The 21,486-nt window shown below is 38.6% G+C and overlaps 1 protein-coding gene across 7 annotated transcripts in view; it reads left to right on the forward strand.

Moving 5' to 3' along the window:
• The window catches only part of SRBD1 (S1 RNA binding domain 1), a 117,574-nt gene that overhangs the window by 39,417 nt on the left and 56,671 nt on the right, over positions 1–21,486 (forward strand). For all 7 annotated transcript variants that reach the window (XM_085894159.1, XM_085894160.1, XM_085894161.1 and 4 more), the window contains exon 4: positions 16,123–16,240. In XM_085894159.1, the coding sequence (XP_085750285.1) occupies positions 16,123–16,240 (118 nt within the window). The remainder of the gene's footprint in view (positions 1–16,122; positions 16,241–21,486) is intronic.

The following is a 21,486-nucleotide window of genomic DNA, read 5'->3' on the forward strand; positions in this document are numbered from 1 at the left end:
TCTCCTCTCTCCTCTCTCCTCTCTCCTCTCTCCTCTCTCCTCTCTCCTCTCTCCTCTCTCCTCTCTCCTCTCTCCTCTCTCCTCTCTCCTCTCTCCTCTCTCCTCTCTCCTCTCTCCTCTCTCCTCTCTCTTCTCTCCTCTCTCTGTGTGTTAGTTCTTCTGTTTACCTTTATTGCTTCAGCTTTATTTGTTTAAGTTTTGTTGATGAAGTTACATGAGGTGTGTTTTTTAATTGTGAAACAGACTCGGGGTTGACAAACACTTTCAAAAATGACGTTTTCAAACAACAAAATTTTTTTTTTGTGAATTAAAACCTCGGTGTGAGGTCTCATAAACGAGCAGTATGTTTTTTTTTCATTGCCAATAAATTTGACAAAAAGGGGGTCATTTTTTCCTTAAACCAGGTATCCAAAAATATATATATTATATTTACCACGTGAACTGCAATAAAAATATAAAAGAGCTAGATATTAATAATGGTACATAATTTTTATGCAGGGTTCCCTGAGACATGAAAACTATTTTAAGGGTTCTACAAGGGTAAAAAGGTTGAGAAACGCTGGTCGAGACTAGAGATCTCGAGTCAATCCACTCTGTGCGAGTTTCTGTATGTGACGTCAACGCTGCGATTCGCTGGTCAACTTTTTTTAGGGGCGGGGCATAGCAAGTTGTGAAAAGCACAATAAATGATCGAGATATTGTTCTAATTATCCCATTTTTGATTAAAAAAAAAAAAACATGGGTGATTTCTTCACGAGGAAGGTCAAGTTAATATATAAATAATCAGAAAGTTTTGCATGTCAGGGGACCTTTAAAGAGCAGGTTGCGGGTCACCAAACATGTTCTGAAAATTTATCAATATGATTATATGTGCATTAAATAGTTCGATGCAAACTATTGTGGTTGCCTAACTATTGGGGGAATTAATGAAATTTAACTCCGAAGTTATTTAAAAAAAAACCGCGTGCCATATATGGATGTTGATGTCACATTCTCCAAAACAAAGCGGACGCTCACTCGCTCATTGAAGAAGTGTCCAGTTCAGCGGGCCGATCTTTCGCTTGTTTTTGAGCTTGCAACTGTCTATACTATCCTTTTTTATTTTGAATTATTGTAGAACAAAGTTATTTGGATATTTGTACATCATGCCTCGTACGTGTGTCGTCATGTTTTGCGAAAATGGCTGGAAAACGGGTAATCGCTCCCATCGATTCCCAAAGGAATCAAACATTCGCTGGCAGTGGATAAGATTTGCACAAACAAAACGGGTGAATTTTCCCCCAAAGAAAACGGGTAAAGAGGACCCTTTGGATAGACTTGTCATTTCTGGTGACCATTTCACAGCCGAGGATTACGAAGGCATAAACACATTTGATCACCACTCTGTGAATGAGTTGTTGGTTGACAAGTTCTCCAGATACTGCTCTTTCACAGAATCAATTGTTGAGTTTAAGTGAGAAAAACCTTGAAATTTATTCTTAAAGAGTTCCTGGAAAAACACATAAACGAGAGGGGGAGCACTCGGTAGAGTGCAAAACCTCCGCCGCCAATACTGCGAGGTCACTCAAGTGAACCTGATATCCTATTCATTCAATTTGATGTCAACATTGCTCACAGTTATAGTTTGCAACTTTCCCTTTTACTTTTAACTTTTACATACTCTATTCATTCGTCATAACTAGATTCCTTGAGACAGAAATTGATTTTACGTGGGTATATCCACCTGAAGTACCAAAATCAGCCGCAATTATAATTTTGGCATGTTTTTTGTTGGAAATCACTTATAACATGTAGAAATGCAAAAAAAATTCGAAATTTTGTTGAAAAAAAAAGTTGCAAATTTTTTTTTCTCAATTTTTTTTTTTTGGGGGGGGGGGGGGGTTGGAAATCACTTAAAACATGTAGAAATGCAAAAAAAAAAATTCATATATTTTTTCAAATTGGCCGCCATCGCGGCCATATATTGGATTTTGGACTAAGTCCAAAATCTAATGGCATGATCCTTGGACCATACCTAATCCCCCCACCAAGTTTTGTCGAAATCCGTCATGGAGTTTTTTTCATAATACTGTTCACAAACAAACAAACAAACAGAAAGGGGTGAAAACAGTAACCTCCGATCTTCGATAGCAGAGGTTAATAAACTTTCTGAAAAACACAAGCATGAAAAAATTTCTCAACAAATCAACTTATTGTTGATTAAATTACTTTTTAACAGCATCAGCAAATTGGGCTATTTCATTTCAATTGTAAAAAATTGATCATTTTTCCACTTTTTTTTTTCTAAATTTGGTAGAATATTTCCCAATAAGGCGAAACATGTTTTGGTATTTATATGCCTCAACAGTCTCTTGAAAGTTGGGGTTTGTTCTAACTGTTCACTTTCGCTGGGGTCAAGCTCAGCTGTCAGAAAGACTTCAACGCCAAGGCTACGGTGTCTAATATATTTGGGTCCATTATTGATTCATTCTATTTCTGACTCTTGAGTGACTAGACTCTAGAGGGTTAAAAATTATTATATCAAGTCACAGACGAATCAAACTTTTCATTATTTTATGCATCGAACAAGAAAATGAAAATCTACAAACCAATTTATCTGGTGGAGTCTGTCAGTGTGAACTGCCGGGCAGTCAGTCCTGCCACTTGTACACGAAATAGGCCGTTTTCTGGCACTTGCAGGTGGCTCAAATTTATATGGCTCAGGGCCAGAAACTCCATAGTATAAATTCCCATCATCCTCCGACTCGTCCTCGGCAATATCGGAATGAAAACACTATTTCATCGCCGCTGAAATCACTCTCTGATTCGCATCTCGCCATTGTTCACACTATTTCCGAATGTTCACGAAGTTTTCGGAGAACTTGACGTCATAGCATCTTCGGTAAATTCCGGTCTGTTTTTCGATCACTGACAAAAGTTTTGACTTAAAAGTTAATTTTAGCATATTTTGAGTTTCAAATGTAAGAAAATAATTGCACAACGATTATTAATGTGATTATAACCTTTGAATCGCGTGAAGTCATCAGCGACCCAAAACCTGCTCTTTAACACAAAAACAATATATTTATTTCCTTGGATCAATCATGCCTTTGACAAACAAGGCGAAGCAAAGACTGTATCTTGAGAGATTGAAGGCATCTGGTGAGTATGATGAATACAAGATGAAGAAAGCTGTGAGCATGAGGAAAAGTAGACAGAGGAGAAAACAGCAAGAGAGTACCATTCCCAAATGAGTCTTAAATCAGCTCATCAGAGAAAGGCGAGAAGATACAAAAAAACGAGTGGCAAAACACAGACAAAAGAAGAAGGAAGCAAAGTCTACTGCCACTTCACAGAAAGATGCTGCACCTTTTCGGAGTGCCCAAGCATTTGCTAAGGCTACTGCGAGAGCTCATCGAATGATGATCTCAGCACTTCCTCTAACACCAAAGCGTCGAACTGCTGTTTGCCGCAAATTGTATGAGACAGAAAAGAAAAGTGTTGAAGCATCAACTCCAACACCTGAAGAGATTGAGACTCCAAGTGATCCCCGTGCACTCTCCTAACAGACTGTGGAAGCTGTTCAAGATTTTTACGAGAGAGATGATATAATCAGTCAAGCTCCAGGTCGCAAGGATGTAGTTATCATGTGGGATGACAGGGGAAAGAAGAAAATGCAGGCAAGATATCTGACCATGTCTGTAAATGAGGCTCATGCTCTCTTTTCTGAAGAACATCCTGAATTGCACATAGGCAAGTTTAAATTTCCAGATCTCCACCCAAAGCATGTCCTCCTCAGCAGGAAAGTCCCACATAATGTGTGCATGTGTAAACACCATAAAATGCATTCAATGCCCTACACAAGGCTCATCCAGAGTTTCCACCATATTCATCTGCTCTGCCGGAGTCATTTCTCTGTTACCCACCATGCAGAGAATGCTGGATGAATGAATGCTCACAATGCAAGGATGCTATTGGATTGAACAAGGCCAACAATTTTGAGGATTCTTTGAACACAATGTGCTCATGGTATGCTTCGAAAGCAGATGAGGATGGCAGGATGATGAAGACGGAGGAAGAAGAAACATTAGAAGACCTGGTACAGTACATATCCACCATTCTCCCTCCATTCCTGGAACAATGCTACATCAAGCGCGAACAAGCAGCAGCATATAAAGCCATACGTCAGGAGGCAGAGTCAGATCCTCGAGATGTCACAACGGCATTGCTTCAAGTGGACTTCTCAGAAAATTACTCCTGCATGTCTCCAGGATGAGGTACAAAGTGCCCACTGGAATCAGCGCCAGATTAGTCTTTTTACAGTTGCACTGTGGCACTCTGGCTTCTTACATTCTCGTGTAATTGCCTCTGACAACCTGGTCCACTCGAAGGACACGATCCTTGCCTACCTGGACATGCTTCTGGATGAACTACCAGACAGCGTTAGATCCCTCTTTATCTGGTCTGATGGACCCGCATCGCAATTCAAAAACGGATACATTGTGTCTGGTATTGCGGCTCTTCAAGAGAAGCACAAGGTTGATGTTCACTGGAATTTCTTCTGCACATCGCACGGAAAGGGTCCAGTTGGTGGATCGGTGAAACGATATGTTTGGAACAAGGTCCGTGCACGACAATGCCTTGTCAAGGATGCCACAACCTTTGTTGCTGCTGCAGCAGGAATGAGCAAGGTGGTGGTTAAGGAAATGACATCATCCAAGCTGGCAGACAGAAACAAAGCTCCGAACACAGATGTTGTGTTTGCTAAAGCTTCAGCAATCACTGGAATTTGCAAGGTGCACTACATGCATGTGGTACATAGCAATGTTGTTCCACACATCCTGACAAAGGATGGCATCAGTGGCAAACTTGATGATGGTGTGAACTGCAACAAATCACCAAGGGATCCAGGCCTCATCCATGGATCCTCATCTCTCAATCCTCATCTCTCAATCTCATCCATGATTTGGGATGATTTCAAGTAAAAATCTCAGTGATAGTCATGACTAAAATGGCTGCTCTGTCTTACAGTATTGCTGATGGCATGATTATACATTGTATGTCAAATGTGTAGTATGTGACACCTGTGTGCTCATTTGCATGACAGTTTAAATGACAATTGGTACCTGTGTGGACATTTGGTGACATTATGTTGATACCAGGCAGAAATCGTACTGGTATTTCCTTGAAAAACTATACAAATACTTTTAAAATGATCTATAATCATTTATACCTACAGTGGACAAACTGTAACGTTACTAACCGTAACGTTATTAACCATGTTTTTCTCGTCTTAAATAAAAACGAGAAGGATACACAATAAATGTTCTATACAAAAACAAAGATTAATAAGTAAGAAATGAAAGGAGAAAAACAACTTGATATAGATGTCTCCTGTTTGAGGAAACTTTTCGACCAAAGATCTGTCATTTTTATCCTTGGCCATATTCTGTAACGTTACCAACCAAAATTAAAGTTCTCACTGTTACTCTAACACAAGTCTAAATGTTTTTAACTTTACTTGGGTGGAAGGTCGAATCAATAAGCTTTGCTGGTATCATAAGTAAGATTAGATGCTCATTCAATTTCATTTCACAGGTCAGAACGTTATACAATAGCCCCAAAAGTGTAACGTTACTAACCACAGAATTGCCCAAATGGTCCAGGGTCTTGAACGCAAAACAATATTATTTTTATATGTCCTTTAAATGCCCCTCAGCGTTTTCAATGGAGAATTTAGTGGCACCTTCCCTTTCTTCATTGTTCTTGTGCATGCATGATTGCAGGTGTTTATTTTAATTTTTTAAAAGAATATCATTATCACATCTATCACAATGTTTTGTTTCTTGGTCAAGTGGAGATATTTGTCTGAAAAGATTGAATGTGTGTTTGTTGGTTTGAAGGTGTTTTTTTTATAACATTTACATTCATGATTACATGAATATAAATTAAGAGTATGTTGTATTCACCATATTTATAGAACAAAACTTTGCTTAAAATAAAATTTTCTTGATGAAAATTCCGTTTAATTTATAGATGAATCTGTGCTTAAAACCATTTTATCCTCCAACTTTTTTCACTTAATAAATACAATGTATCAAGACACAAAAGACAAGTATCGATCGATCTCTTCATTTGTAAAACATACTGAGAAATATGTCGAGGATGTAAAATTGAATATAGATAAATATAACAACGATTGGATAAAAACAATTATGGTGAATAATATGAATTCATCAATTTCCTTCATTGGAAGGGCTTTTAGTGTTTCTGGAAGAACATCAATTAAAGTAGCTCTAACAAAAGTTTCTTCTCTCCTTCTGGCAATCAATTAAAAACTAGAAAAAGCAATGAAACAAGAAAAATATCAAAAAAGAAAAACCTTATGGATGAAGCTTTAGAAAGAAAAGATAAGACCATCTGTAATCTGCAAGGAGAAATTTGTATTTTTTTTCAACAACCCAAAAGATATAAATCCCAATGAAATAAAGGATGTTAATATATCAGGTGAAATGACATTTCGTTCAATAGTAGTTGAGGACCATTTTAAAATTACCTTTAATATAAAAAATGTTGTAGTTGAATCTGTTAATGAAAAAAAGTATATAGATATAGATGGTAATATTTTTTTTTTCTACTTGTTAAATATGAGTCATTATTCAATTGGAGATTTTGAAGATTATGAGAGTGATGATAGTATCTCTGTTGGAACAGAAGACAGTTATGATACCGAGAGTTTGTGTTCAAACGATAGTAATGAAAGTAGTTTTCTAGATGATTGTGAAAGCACCAATGAAAGTACCGAAGATGATACTGAAGATGAATTTTATTTGAAGTAAAGTTTTACTTTATAAATATGAATAGTTTACTAGATTATTGAGCCTCTTGAATTTCCTGATTCTCCACATGACAAATTTGAGAATTGTCCTGCGTGTGAAAGACGGGGATTAAACGCAAAGTCAAAAGCCTATAAACAATGTATGTTCTGTGATTATCTTCGAATTAATGATAATAAAAAAATATAAAAAGGAATATAATTCTTTGAGATTTACACCAAAAATGAATTACTTTAAAAGAATGATTCGAGAAATGAATGTAAAGTATGAGGGTGATAATACACCTTTTCTTACAAGAGAAGAGACTGAACAAATGATGACCATGTTTCGTGGATTGATGATTTATATAAGTAACGATTGTCATTTTCAGGGAAATATCAACACAAGATATTGTGTAAATAAAATAATGGATTATCTTGAAATTAAACCTGAACTTCGGATAAAACATAGTTTCCAAAAAAGCCAATAAAAAAATTAAATAACCTGTTTTCCAAATATATAAATGAATGATTTTTTTACCCATTTGGGAAAATAAGATAAAATTTAACAACCATAAAAATCTTCCAAATTCATTAAGATGTCTCATAGTTGGTTCAAGCGGATGTGGAAAAACCTGCTTACTTTTAAAGATGCTCCTTACTCCCAACTTTTTAGATTATGATAATTTTCACAAAGTCAAGTTTTCAACCTGAGTATCAACTACTCTCACAAGGTTTTCATGCTGGTCTTCAAAAAGAAGATATAATCAGTTTATTTAAACTTAAAAACAAACTAAATGATTACAACATTGAAGATATAGTACAACTATTTTGTGATACACAGAGATATAAAAAGAAATCAAAGCCGATAACTTGTATTCTTAGTGATAATACGGATGATATACCTTCTCCTCAAGATTTGGATTAATCAAAAAAGAACCTCGTTATCTTTGATGATTGTGTTAATGAGAGAAACCAAACGGTAATGGATAGCTACTACACAAGAGGGAGACATTCTTCTTGTAATTGTATTTATCTTAGTCAATCATACTTTCAACTCCCTCGTCATTCAATAATAAGCAATGCTAATACTTTTATTTTATTCAAGTTAAATTCAATAGATATAAACAATTTCTGGAGAGACAATTGTTCTACATTATGTAGTGAAAAGGAATTTGAGGATTATATGAAGCACACGACTGAAAAATATAAATATATTGTTGTGAAACAAGATGAGATATTAAATGATATATTTTTATTTTATAAACAATTGCATGTATAAATGACAACTATTATTATAAATCTTGTGGGTAAATCTGCTTCTGGAAAAAAACTTTCATAAATCAAGGTTTGTTTTTGTATAGTACAAATGAAAATATTGTAAATTTGCTTAAAAAGCACCATGTCGTTCGTATTGTATCAACAACAACAAGAGCAATAAGACCTGGAGAAGTCGAAGGTGAAGATTATTACTATATTTCAGAAGAGGAACATATGCAATTGAGGAATGAAGGTCAACTATTTGAGGAGGTTTCTCTTGGTACAACAAAATATTCACATTTTAAGAGTGAGTTAAAGAAACTAAAATCTGGGGGTCTTGGGATATTAGAAACTAATCCAGACGGAATGAGACAAATTATTAAACATCTGAGTGGTAATGGGGTTAAAATTTTATCATTCAGTTTTGATGTTTATGAAGAAACTCAATGCAAACGTATGAAAAGCAGAGATGCAAGTATTAGTGAAGAAAAAATTACATGTATTAATGTTAATCAAGAATTTAATGAAATATTTAAAGAAAAGGATTTATTTGAACACATCTACTTTAATGAAGAACAGGAAAATTTCCCTGTTGACCTTTATAATTCAGTGAAAGATATTTTCCAATAAATAAATGGATGCGAAAGAAAGAGCAAGAAGATTTAAGGAACATCAAGAGTTGGTTTCAAAAGTTGTAAAACAACAGGAAGACATAAAGAATAAACGCAGGCAGAAACTTGCGGGTGAAGAAGCATTTGAAAGAAAACAAGTTAAATTTTTTAAACCACTTTTAAAAACTTCCCAAGAAAAAATTATAGATGCTTCCACAGTTCCCACAATAGAATATACTCCTAAAAAACTTCAAATGTTAAAAGATTTCAGTCAAATGATGGAGGAAGAATTAGAGCATGTTGGAGAATTGGAATATGATGATGAATTATTTCAACAACTCGAAGAGATTAATCAACCCCCTGATTATATTGTGAAGGCTCTTCAAAACAATGAATATTCAGCGAATTCAAAAACCAAAGCAGGACTCATTCCAACAGAACAACCAGCAATATTTCATCTTGTTCAAGAAAAGGAATTGCTATTTAATGATCAATTAAGTTCTTGAGTTCTGCTCAACCTCCTGTTAAACTGACTCTGAGATTAATGTTTCTTCTAACAAAAGATGGAAAACAAGGTTCAACTGTGAGGGATGAATCAAAGTATTTTAATAAACCATTAGATATGAAAAATATGGATGATAGAGTATATATTGATCTGCTGGACTCTCAATTATAGGGTTAGTCTATCTGGTAAAAGTAGGAAGAATGAGAAGGAGAAACACATTATTCAGGCTTTAAGTGGCCTTGGTTCAGGTGTTAGTTTTCTTCCAAATGATCCATCACAATGAGTTAATCGACTGTTATTGCTGTTATGTAGTAAGAAGGCTGGAAATAATTGTTTTAATGAAGCATCAGCCATTTTAGACCAGTTGATGAACATGTAAATAATTAATAAATGTCAATACAAAGACATTTTATCCCATATTAAATAAGATGAGAAGCACAATCCTTAGTTTTAATTTCACAACAATCGACCACACATCTTCATTCCCATACCCACTACAACTTGATGCAACGAAATAATATGAGGCATCTTTATTGTCCATGGAAACTTATAATACCTTGTTTAATATCACCGAGAAAAATGACAAGTTTCGTTATAATCCGGGAAGTGGATACAAAACGATAAGTTTCACCTTGAGCATATGAGATGTCTCAAATATCTTCCAAAATTGCTCGCCTTATGAAAGAACAGGGTGATGAACCAAAAAATATTGTTATAGATATTCAAAAACATACTTCAAAATCAACGATTAAACTTAAAAATAACTACAAGGTTGATTTCACAATTGATAATTCATTTGGGAGAGTTATTGGGTTTCTCCTCAAAAAAAGATTGAAACTAATGGGACGTTTTCCAGTGATAATGTCATTCAAATATCCTCACGAATAAATTCGGTATTAATTCACTGTGATTTGATTGATGGTGCTTATAATGATGGAATAAAAACAAATACACTATTTTCATTCAGCGCATACGTAAACCCAATTAATTTGATTAAAATATTAAATAAAAATGCACTTCTAAACATGATGAAATATAAAACTCTTTTAGAAATCATCAACAAATCTTATTGGATTCCTCTTATGAGAAAAATAATTGTGGATTCAAGAGTATCTCAGAATCCAGATGAATATATATGATATTCTATGGGGTTAAAGTGGTTCAAGGATAGTAAGGGATGAGGAAGGAGTTGAAGAAACTGAGAAGAGAGAGAAGGGGGAGAGGGAGAAGAGAGAGAAGAGGAGCGTGAGGAAAGAGAGAGAATAAATAAATCAAAAATATGGAAACAAGTGAGATTATAAAAAGATCAAAGGTATTACAGAAAATATATATATATATATATCCCAACGCACCGAGGAGGAAAACAAAGAATTGGCAAGTCTATTAGAAATATTTGCATCAAGACTATTAACATCGGTTTTAGGGAGAAGATTTAAACGAGAAAGTGGAGATAAAGAAGAGAAAGAAGGAAAAGATTATATTATTGATGATGTTGGTGTAATTGACTTTGATTAAAGTTTTACATTTTTTTTCTTAAATAAATGGAGAGAGTGAAGACATTTCTAAGGATTCTTTTGTGTTTTAAAAATTAAGATTAAATGTGCATGTTGGAAACAAAAAAGGTTTTCGCACTGGAGGAATTTTTCAGATAAATAAATGAGTTATTGTCTCAAATGTAAAAAGAAAGCCGAGAATAAAAATATGTCGTATGTTAAAAGTAAAAATAATAGGGTTATACAAAAAGGTACATGTTCGGTGTGTGGCTCAAAAAAGAGTGAATTCATCACCAAACACAAACAAGGGGGAAATAAACTAAAGTTTTTTTTTTATCAGGAAGTACATTTTCAACAACTGGAATACCAGGGGAATTACATCTACCATGGTATTCTTTCTGTGGTCCAGGAACAAACTTGAATAAAAGATTACATGAGGCTGACAATCCTAAACCGTGGAGCAAACCTATCAATAGGGTTGATGAAGTGTGCATGAGGCACGATATTGATTATGGAAATAGTACAACGTTGGAAGAAAAACACGAAGCCGATCGAGAAATGTATAAATTGTCTCTGATACAAAATTCAACCTTGAGAGAAAAAGTTGATAGGTTCATCGTGAAGAAGATGATCAGTGCTGAATTGAAACTTGTGCTTGGAAATTCAAAAAACTTATAGGCTCTAATGATGTCATTGAGATTGAAGAGCAATTAGCTGATGAATTACATAAACGAATAATCACAAAGTTTCATAGAAGGAAGGTTTATTCCAAGGAAGTCGATTATATCTGGTTCGCTGATTTAATTGAACTCGATTATGATAAGGGGTACAAGTCTGTTTTAACCGTTATTGATTTGAGGAGTAGATATGCGTGGGTTGTCCCTTTGAAAAACATAACAGGTAATACTCTTATGTTAGCTTTCCAACAGATATTCAATAAAAGCAAGAGAAAACCTAAAAAATTGTGGACTGATGAGGGTACAGAGTTCTACAACAAAACATTTATGAATTTTCTTAAAAATAACAACATTACATTATGCAGCACCTTTAATGAAGGAAAAGTGGTTGTTGTTGTTTGTTTTAATCGCACTTTAAAAGAGAGACTAGATAATAAATACACTCAACTCGGTTCTCAACAATGGTTATCTTTAATTCAGGACATTGTAGATAAGTACAACGACACGATTCATACCTCAACAAAAACAAAGCCATAAGAAACATTTACAAAATTAAAATATGAAAAAGAGATTAATGTCAGAAAGCCTAAGTTCAAAGTTGGTGATATAGTAAGAAAATACAGGCGGGAAATCTCATTTTGAAAAAGGTTATACCAAGCGATGGACAAATGAACTTTTTAAAATTGTTGATGTCGTCGGTATAGTTCCTTGGACTTTCAAATTATGTGATTTAAAGGGGGAAGAGATTTTAAGTTCATTTTATTCACAGGAATTACAAAAGACAAAGATAAATTGAAAAACACCCTTGGACTTACAAATTATGTGATTTAAAGGGGAAGAGATTTTAGGTTCATTTTATTCACAGGAATTACAAAAGACAGACAAATTGAAAAATTTTTTTTTTTCTCCACCCCTTTTTTAACTCTGCCCCTTTTTGACTCTGGCCACACAAGCCCCACCCATGCAAACCCCACCCACAAAAGCCACATTCACACAAGCCCCAACCATGCAAACCCCACCCATGCAAACCCCACTCACAAAAACCACATCCACACAAGCCCCACCCACATAAGCCACATCCATGCAAACTCCATCCACATCCATCATATCCACATAATTAGTGATTAGTTTATTAGTTACCACACACAACATGTTTATTTAATTTAAAAATAGCCCCACCCACACAAGCACCACCCACACAAGCTCCACCCACACAAAGCCCCACCCACACAAGCTCCACCTTCACAAGCCTCACCCCCGTGTGTGCCCCCACCTTTGACCCACCACCCCCCTCATCCCTCTCCCCTCCCCTTTACATCTCCTTTATTCTTTTTTTGTAATTCAAAATCAGATAATTATAAGGGAAGCATATATAATTAAACAAAATCTTGTTTCGCAGCAGTCTGATGGTTTGTGATTTTGAAACTCGGTCAACATATTCTGTTGAAAACCAAGAGGGAAGAACAATTAGGGTATATAAAGATGATTATATTATGATATTAATAAAATAATAAATATAACATTTACCTCCAGAAGATTGAGTTGTGTTTGGTTCATCCAGACAGGTGTTTAAACTGAAATAATAATAATAATAATAATAATAATAATAATAATGAGTCAACACTCAAGAGAGATATAGACAGAGACATGGAAACAGAGATAGAGATAGAGACAGACACGCACACACACGCACACATATGCACACATACATATAAACACACAAATACACACACACACACACACATACACACACATACACATATTGTTACGAATCTGGAAGCTGACTGCACACAACAGCCAGGTCCTATAGAACAGTTATATCGGTTAATGTGTGTTTATAGTTAGGGCCCCCTACCTGTGTCTAACAGGAATTACATGTGTGCGCTGCGGAGTTTTGTTTACAACAAATCTCTTTCACTTCACTTCACACACCGACGCCATTGCCCATGTGCGTTCGGCCACGTACGTGGGCGGAGATTTCCATCGCCTCAGACCGGGACTCTGCCCAGGAAGGCAGGGCTGTGCCCCTTGTCCAATCACACCACAGAAGGAGACTTTCCCACGACACGCCGGCCAATGAGGGTTGAAATGGCCACAGAGGGCGACTTTCCCACGACATGCCGGCCAATGAGGGTTGAGATGGCCACAGAGAGCGACTTTCCCACGACGCCCCGTCCAATGAGGGTGGAGAGCACCTCAGACGGCGATTTGCTCACCCCGGAGGAAAAAGGAATATAAAGGAACACCAGGCTGGGAGTGGGGTTGTCGTGGTCGTCATCGCCGTTGTCGTCTTGGGGGTCGTGCGTCTTGATGCTGGCTGGTTCGTCTGGTCCTGGGTCATCGTCGTCTCTGATCTTCTCCTTGGTCTTGGTCGATTGGTGCATGGCCGGTTGATAGTGCGATACCTGGTGCTTGGAGCGGCATCGTGTTGCGGGTTCGAGTCCCGCCGAGCCGGATCGTCGAAGACCACACGAGGTGGACAGGTCCAAGCACAGGCTCTGGTCTCCAGCTAACCTTTCCTCAAGCAAGAAGCCTTCAATAAAGACCCGACGGGGTCCATTTCTTTGTGTTTATGGGCCCGTCTTCAAGTAGAATTGTGTAAGTGCTTTCTTTTGCGCATTGTATATTGCATTCATTATAGTCGTGATAGCTCTGCTCTTTGTGTGTTCCCTTCCCCCTATTGTAAAATAAATACCCCGATTGTTGAATGTACCAGCTCGTTTCTGTGCTTCTTTCATTGGCTTAGCACGGTGCGTGTTGGGAAATTTGGAAACGGTAAATTGTGCATTTGGACCGACAGGTCTTGGTAACCATCCGCTCGGGTTACGCAGGCAGGGTTCGAGCACTATAATGCTCGTTCCGCTCAAGGCCTGCCGAGGGTGTGGTTCCCCGGTAGCTTTCCCGCGTGGATACTTAGGTATATTGAAGTTGGCAATTAACCCTATTCCACGCAGCCGAATTATTGGCGATTCACAGTCCTGTAAGGGACCCGTGCCTTTCGGAGTTCTCCGAGAAGCACGATCTAGATTCCGGGTGTTCGGTGGAGTCGACTCGACTGCTCCACCTCGTGGTCGTGCTCGCCACCGACACCTGGCCCCATAACAATATAAACACACATATACACACGGAGAGAGACAGAGGGATAGTTTCTCACCTTTGACTCGACTCATTCAAGGTCGGAGGACATGCGAGAACTTCTTGCCAGCCAACAAAAATGTCATTCAATTCTCTTCTGAACGATTGAATGTCTTTAAGGAAGTCATTCATTTTTTTGCCATTCGTCGTGATATGCCAACGCCTCCTGTTCCAGATCAGTTCTCAACGATGTTCTTATTGGGGACAACCTGTTAGGAAAAGACATACAATAATTATTGGTTGTATCGTGATATAATTCTGTATATAACAACAAATAATGAATATATAAAATTCAATATAAAACAAGGATCTCACCTGTCATCTTGTGAAAATGATTGATCTGCAAGGTTGTAGTAATAATGTGAACGCTCCATATTCAAAATAAAACACTCGGCACACAAGGTGGTTTAAATAGGCAACTTGATGACGTCAATGAAATGTGAAAACAATGGGTTTTTTGAGGGTGTGTCCCATATAGGAAATGACCGGAATTTTTTTGGCTTGGTTCGGGCGAGGCAGCTTGGTTGACTCCAGACTGACTCATTTTAACACAAAAATGAAACAGCTTGCTTTGAATTATTTTGAGAAAACTTGTGTTTAAAAGCTGTTTTTGCTTGCTTTTAGCTAAACTTTGTTCTGTTGGTTTTCTGATGATTTAAGATATAACCATGAGAGACATGGGCACAGAATACTTCCTCATTTTCACAGCACGACTGTACTCTTAAAGGCACTTCCCCATTTTACAGAACCGAAGGAGGGATAGTGAACTTCCCTTTCTTTCGTGCTTGAAGAGATAAAGTGAATATACTCAATGGAAATGAGTGTTATAAGAAAATGAAGTTATTCCCTAAAGTAGAACATGGGCAAATATTGGTTGCTCGCTCTTTGAGTGGAATGAAAATATAAAAGGACTGTGATTATGTTGGGGGGGAAGAAGTGCTTTAATCAGTCGGTCTCAATCTTTCATATTCTCAATTTTACATTTGCTTGTATGGGAGGGAAGGAGATAGGTTGGGAGAAAATCAGTCCTATTTTGGGCTTTTGGAGCTTGATTCAGAAAGTTTTTTTCCCTTTTCCCCCATTCATTTGAATGGGTGTCCCAGAAACCCCATTTATCATCTATTTACAATCCTGGATGGGTCACCACTCCACCACAGGATACCAGCAAGCTGGCACTCATTTTTCTGACCTCAGAAAGATGACAGGCAGAGTCAACCACACCTGATATTAATTCAACAGCTGAGTGGGATTTGAACTCAGGATCCTTGGATCCCAAGCCCACCACCCTAACCATTAAGCCAACACCAGGCATTCGGTACAAGTATAGACTGGTAAAACAAGGATGAATCGATGAGATTTTTGGGTCCAAAATGGCAAAGGTCCATCCTTTATTGAAAATAATTTTGCAGACCATGACGAATTGGAAGCCTCTGATGTTGTCTCTCTTCTACTTTTCTCTATTTTCTCTCTCACGCTGTCTGTCATCTGACCTGTAATTTAAATCAAATGTCACGGTGCATTCAAATGTAACGTAGGTGGAGGCATATCCTTCGATGCATTGGCATCAAATTATATTTTGTAGTTATATCCGACAGTATAAGACCAGAGACCTGTGGCAGGTTATGGCATCTGCACATTGTTTTGGCAGGTATGTGAAAAAGAAGGCTGAGAACACTGTGATTAAACTGGAGAAGGAACAGAAGTTGGAGCCAGCATTGAGAGATGCTATACTTAGCTGTGTTTCACAGCAGGAGGTGGATCATTTGGTATGTCCTGCTCCTCTTTTAACCCATACAGGAACATGTACCTGATTCAGATTGATTAGTGTAGAAAATCCTTCTGTTAGATTGCCAATATAATTTGAGTAATGATGTAGGTACCAGTTTGTAAATTGTGCGAAAGCTCTGTAGATCCTGGATTCTGAAAATTATTCTGGAGATCTTGTGAGCTGCCATTGTCTCTGTTATTTTAATGTTTAAATTTTTTTATCTATCTATAATGGAACAGATGTATATATGGCTGTTTTTGTACAGTGGCCTGCAAAAGTGTTCAGCCCCTCCAAAGTTTTCGCATTTTGATGCCACCTGAGCGTATTTCATTATGCTTTCAAAACAAACTTAACATATATTATATCATCTTCGCAAACTCCTCAAACGTGATAAAGCTAAAAATGCAGATAAAATGTGAATAAGTTGGAAAATAGAGAAAACTAGAAAGTATCTGAAAATGCAAACCCCGTCCGCTTTGTATTCGGACTTATTCCTTATGCTAAACGGTACCTTTTGACCAAATTCTGAATTTGTCTTCATCATATTTTCATAATAAAGCTTTGTTGAAAATTTGATAAAAGCTCAAATGATTAAAATTTCAGGTCAATTGGATGAAAATTGACGATTTTATGTGACGCTGACCTTTGACCGTTTGGCCAAATTATTAATGTGTCGTCTCCATGTTCTCATAATAAAGCTTTGTTGAAAATTTGATGACAAAATCTCAAATGGTGAAAAAGTTATGGCTTGGAAGGACACACACACACACACACACACACACACACACACACACACACACACACACACACACACACACACACACACACACACACACACACACACACACACACACACACACACACACCCCAGATGATTCTCAGTTGCATAAGTATTTAATCTCTTTGCTTCTGAAGTAATTTATGGTTAATTAGGCAATAATTTGTTTGAAAGGTTACAAAATAAGCGTAATAGTTTTCACCTGTATGTAATCAGTCATTTTAACTGAAAAATTAATCTCCCCCACTGATCTCAGGAGTTTTAAGGTGCAACTCACTTGGTCAACCAACAAGGCAACCATGAACACCAAGAAGGTTTTCTAAGAAGTCAGACATTAAGTGGTGGAGAAGCACCGTTCAGGAGAGGGTCAAAATAAGATTTTAAAGTCGCTCATTACCCCTTTGATTACGTTGAAATCCATTATTAATAAGTGGAAGACATATCATACCACCCAGATCAGGTTGCCCATCCAAACTCGACAGCTGGGCAAGCAGGTATCTGGTTTGGGATGTCACTTTAAATCCAACAATGACTTTGAAAGATCTGCAAGGCTCTATGTCTGAGATAGGGGTCTGTGTTCATCGATCAACAATATCCCATTGCCTTCACAAAGCTGGCCTCTCTGGACAGGTGGCAAGAAAGAAGCCATTACTGAAACACACTTGTGAAAGCTCATAAGAATTTGTAAAAATAAAAAAAGAAGAAGAAGAAAAAGCATCTTAATGAAACTGCAGGTGTGTGGAGAAACGTTTCGTGGCCAGATGAGCCAAAAATTGAACTTTTTGGTCAAAATTCGAAGTGTTACGTCTGGTACAAGCCTAACACTGCACATCACCCAGTCAACACCATCCCTACTGTCAAGCATGGTGGTGGCAGCATCATGCTGTGGGGCTGCTTTTCATCAGCAGGGACTGGCAAGCTTGTCAGGATAGAAGGGACAATGGACGGTGAAAAGTATAGGAGAATCCTTGATGAAAACCTGCTTGAGTCAGCCATTAATCTGGAACTGGGTAGGAGATTCACATTTCAGCAGGACAATGATCCGAAGCACAAAGCTAAAGCCACACTGCAGTGGCTGAATAAAAAGAAAATAAGGTCGGTGGTCTCTGTCTTCTTCCACCTCCTTTCTGGTTTTGCACCCTCTGTCCTCTCTGTGTCCCCTCCCCACCCTCCCCACTCACCAGATATCTGCAGGATGCACACAGTCCACCGGCAACCCCCTCCAAATGCAACTCCTAAAATCCAGAGCAACTGCTCACCTCCACTCATTTGTTCCTCTTTTTTTCTCGAGCTCGACTGATGCATCAGCTTAACCGATGTATCGGCCGATATTCCGCTTTTTAAAAAACATCGGTATCGGCATTTATGCCAGTGATGTGCCCCGATGTTTTATACATGTATAATGAATCAACTATACATATTGTTACGGTTGTGGGGGTAGATGGAGGAATTTCATTGGAAAGTTATGATTGTATGGAGTTGCTTGGTCTGTGGATGTTTCGGAGACATCTCGCTGTAAAATAAATATGGAAACGGTGAGCTTAAGTGTTACTTGTCACCACATGGAGGGTGGTGCTGTGTTGATTATATCGGGATTAAGGCCAATTCCCCCCAGTATGTAATTGCCCCATGTGACCTTTTCCTACGTTTTTACATTTGCAAGCCAGCAATAAAATTACGTTCTTCTAACAACAACCATAATAATAATAGAGCTGCACGCCCAAGCAGGCGAGAAGCCCCGCCTTCCCGGCTTCGTACCAGCAAGTCACGCCCCCGAGGCTTATGATTGGTTAGTGTAATGTGAAGTGGGGGGGGGAGGGGATGTTTGAAGGGCGGACACTTGTCAGAGGACACAGTAGTTGTGAGAGGACAGAGTTGGTGGAGGACATGATCGACGAAGAGGATGTCGTATTTGCTCTTCTCTCGGCACAACGAAATGGCTGCGCAAATCTCTTGTTCGTGCTGGTGAATTTGCGGAGTGCTGGGCAAGACGTTGGTCATTAGCTGTTCGGCTGGACCGTTAAGTGTGTACGTTTCTGAGGAGGGACCGTTTCTCGTGGCCTTATGACGGAGCCTCAGAGATCGTCTCGTCGTGTGGTCGAGGAAGGTGGACGATCGTTGTGAGCGAACCTGTTGCAAGACAGGAACATTCGACATATTCGTTCATCAGAAAAAGCCACACGGCGGGTGGTGAGCCTTGGCATTGAATACCGCCTCACGGATCACCTCACGAACGTTTCCCACCCAGAGAGCGGCTTGGCGCCATTTTGGGCGCATCTTCCTGCGCAGGACGAAGCTGCTCGATCACAAAGTTCAATAGAGATTATCTCTGGATAAAGCTAAGTGCCAGAATAAAGGGAGTATTTGCTTTTCTTTTGTTTTCCCCTTGTCTGTATTAAAGTCCATGTGTAGAGGCTCCTCGGCTTTAGGCTTTTATTTACCTCGCGTTTTTCATTACTTTTTGAATTAATGCCATTGTACAGGATGTCCCAAAAAAAATACAACTTTTCATCTGCAAAGAGGATGGTCATAACATATTTAAAAAAAAATATATGGCTGGATAGGAAGCTGAAAGGTTGAAGTTTATTGTACCAATGTCACAATTTCCACCAAAATTTAAATTTTGGTATATAATCATCGTTTTCTTTCAGACAACATGTTCGACAAAGGCTCCACGTTGTCCGATCACTGCCTGCAAACGCGTTGTCATGTTCTCCATCACTTTGGGAAACGTTTCCTGAGGAATGTTCTGGATTTCTCAGTAGATGTTTTCCTTCAGCTGATCAAGAGTCTGAGGCCGAGGGTTTCCATAGATCCTGTCCTTGAGATACCCTCACAAGAAGAAGTCTGGAGGAGTAAGGTCAGGGGAATACGGTGGCCACTCAACGTCTTCGTCGAGGGAGATAAAGCGGCCCTCAAAATGTTGGTTGAGAAAACGCCTTGTTTCCCTGGCTGTTTGGGGCGGTGCCCCATCCTGCTGGAACCACTGGGTTCTCATCTAGATCAGGTTGTTTCTCCTACGGGCCTGAGTACGTTGCTCAGGCAGGTAGAATCCCTGAATCATTTCGCGATAGCTCCTCTGGTTTACCGTGCAAGTGCGTCCCTGGTCATCTTCAAAGAAGCATGGACCAATTATCCCATACCAACCAACCGCCACCCACATGGTGACTTTGAGTACAGATCGAGGCACCAGTTCAGTTGATGCATTACCAGGATTTTCAGTTCCCCAGTACCGAAAGTTTTGCTTGTTTACCTCCCCGGACAGGTGAGCATGGCATTCGTCCGTCATGTGAAGTTTTTTGAGGAAGTCTGCATCTTCCTCCACTTTCCTGAGAACCAATTTGCAAAGTCTAGTCGTTTGCGTTTATGTTGATCAGTAAGCACCGTTTCCGTTTGAATTTTGTATGGAAAGGCATTAATGTGTTGGTGAAGGATCCTCTGAACGGTGCTCTTATGAATGTTTGTCTCGGCAGAAAGTCGTCGAATCGATTTTTTTTTTCGACTCTGAACGACCGCCTGTTTCACCATTTCCACATTTTCTTCACTATGACCTGTCCTCTTCTGACCACTGTGACCCTTGTGAAGGTCACAGATGGTTCCCACATTGGTAAACTTTGCGATGGTGCACTTTATTGTCCGAAAGTTTGGTACATGGCGCAAGTGGATACCGAAATGTCTCGAGTAAAGACGTTGCACCTGTATGACACTTTTCGTCTGGTGCCAAAGTTCAACAATTTTCGTCCGTTGTTGTACGGTCAGTCTTGGCATTTTTCTGGTGCTTTCTTGGAATCAAAATAAACTTCAGGGTCTCTGCAACAAGAAATGAAGCATTAGTGACAAAATTACTGCTTTTTTAGGATCAAACGAAGCATTTTAAAAGTTGTATTTTTTTTGGGGACACCCTATAAATATTTGACTTATTTTCATGAAATCCCCGGGTTTATTTTAAGTTGCTGGTGTCCGTGTATCTGTTGTAGGTTTGAGATAAACCCCCTTGTGTTGTGCATCCATCTGCTCCGTCTTTGCCACCCTTCCCCTCCCACTTGCGCCATCATCTCCGAGGATCACGTGTTCGCCTCGAAGGAAAACCACTCGGCGATCCGGCCTGGTCGGTGTTAACCGCCCGCCCACCACAATTGCGTCTGGGGAATTAACCTAACCGCCAGGGCCGTGACAATATAATAGAGGGAGCTCTAAAACAAGCGTGAGGTGGAGCAGCTGAGGTGTGCACTTCAGTTGCAAGCATGTTCGTGTTGTACAACGCGAGCAGTGCGTGACCCATAATTACCTCAGCAACTCTTCTGCACAGCATCAGTCTCTGCACATCGCCTATTCAAATTTGCAACAACAAACATATTTATTCATATGCACTTCAACGTGCATCAAGCATTTTGCTCAACAACCGTTCCGTGAACATGTGTGTGTGTTTACAATTAAATGCGTTTATGCAACCACTGCGGCTCTGT

The sequence above is a fragment of the Eptatretus burgeri genome, chromosome 9 (assembly GCF_056783735.1).
Source record: "Eptatretus burgeri isolate ZD-2024b chromosome 9, Ebu_testis_v1, whole genome shotgun sequence".
Lineage (NCBI taxonomy): Eukaryota > Metazoa > Chordata > Myxini > Myxiniformes > Myxinidae > Eptatretus > Eptatretus burgeri.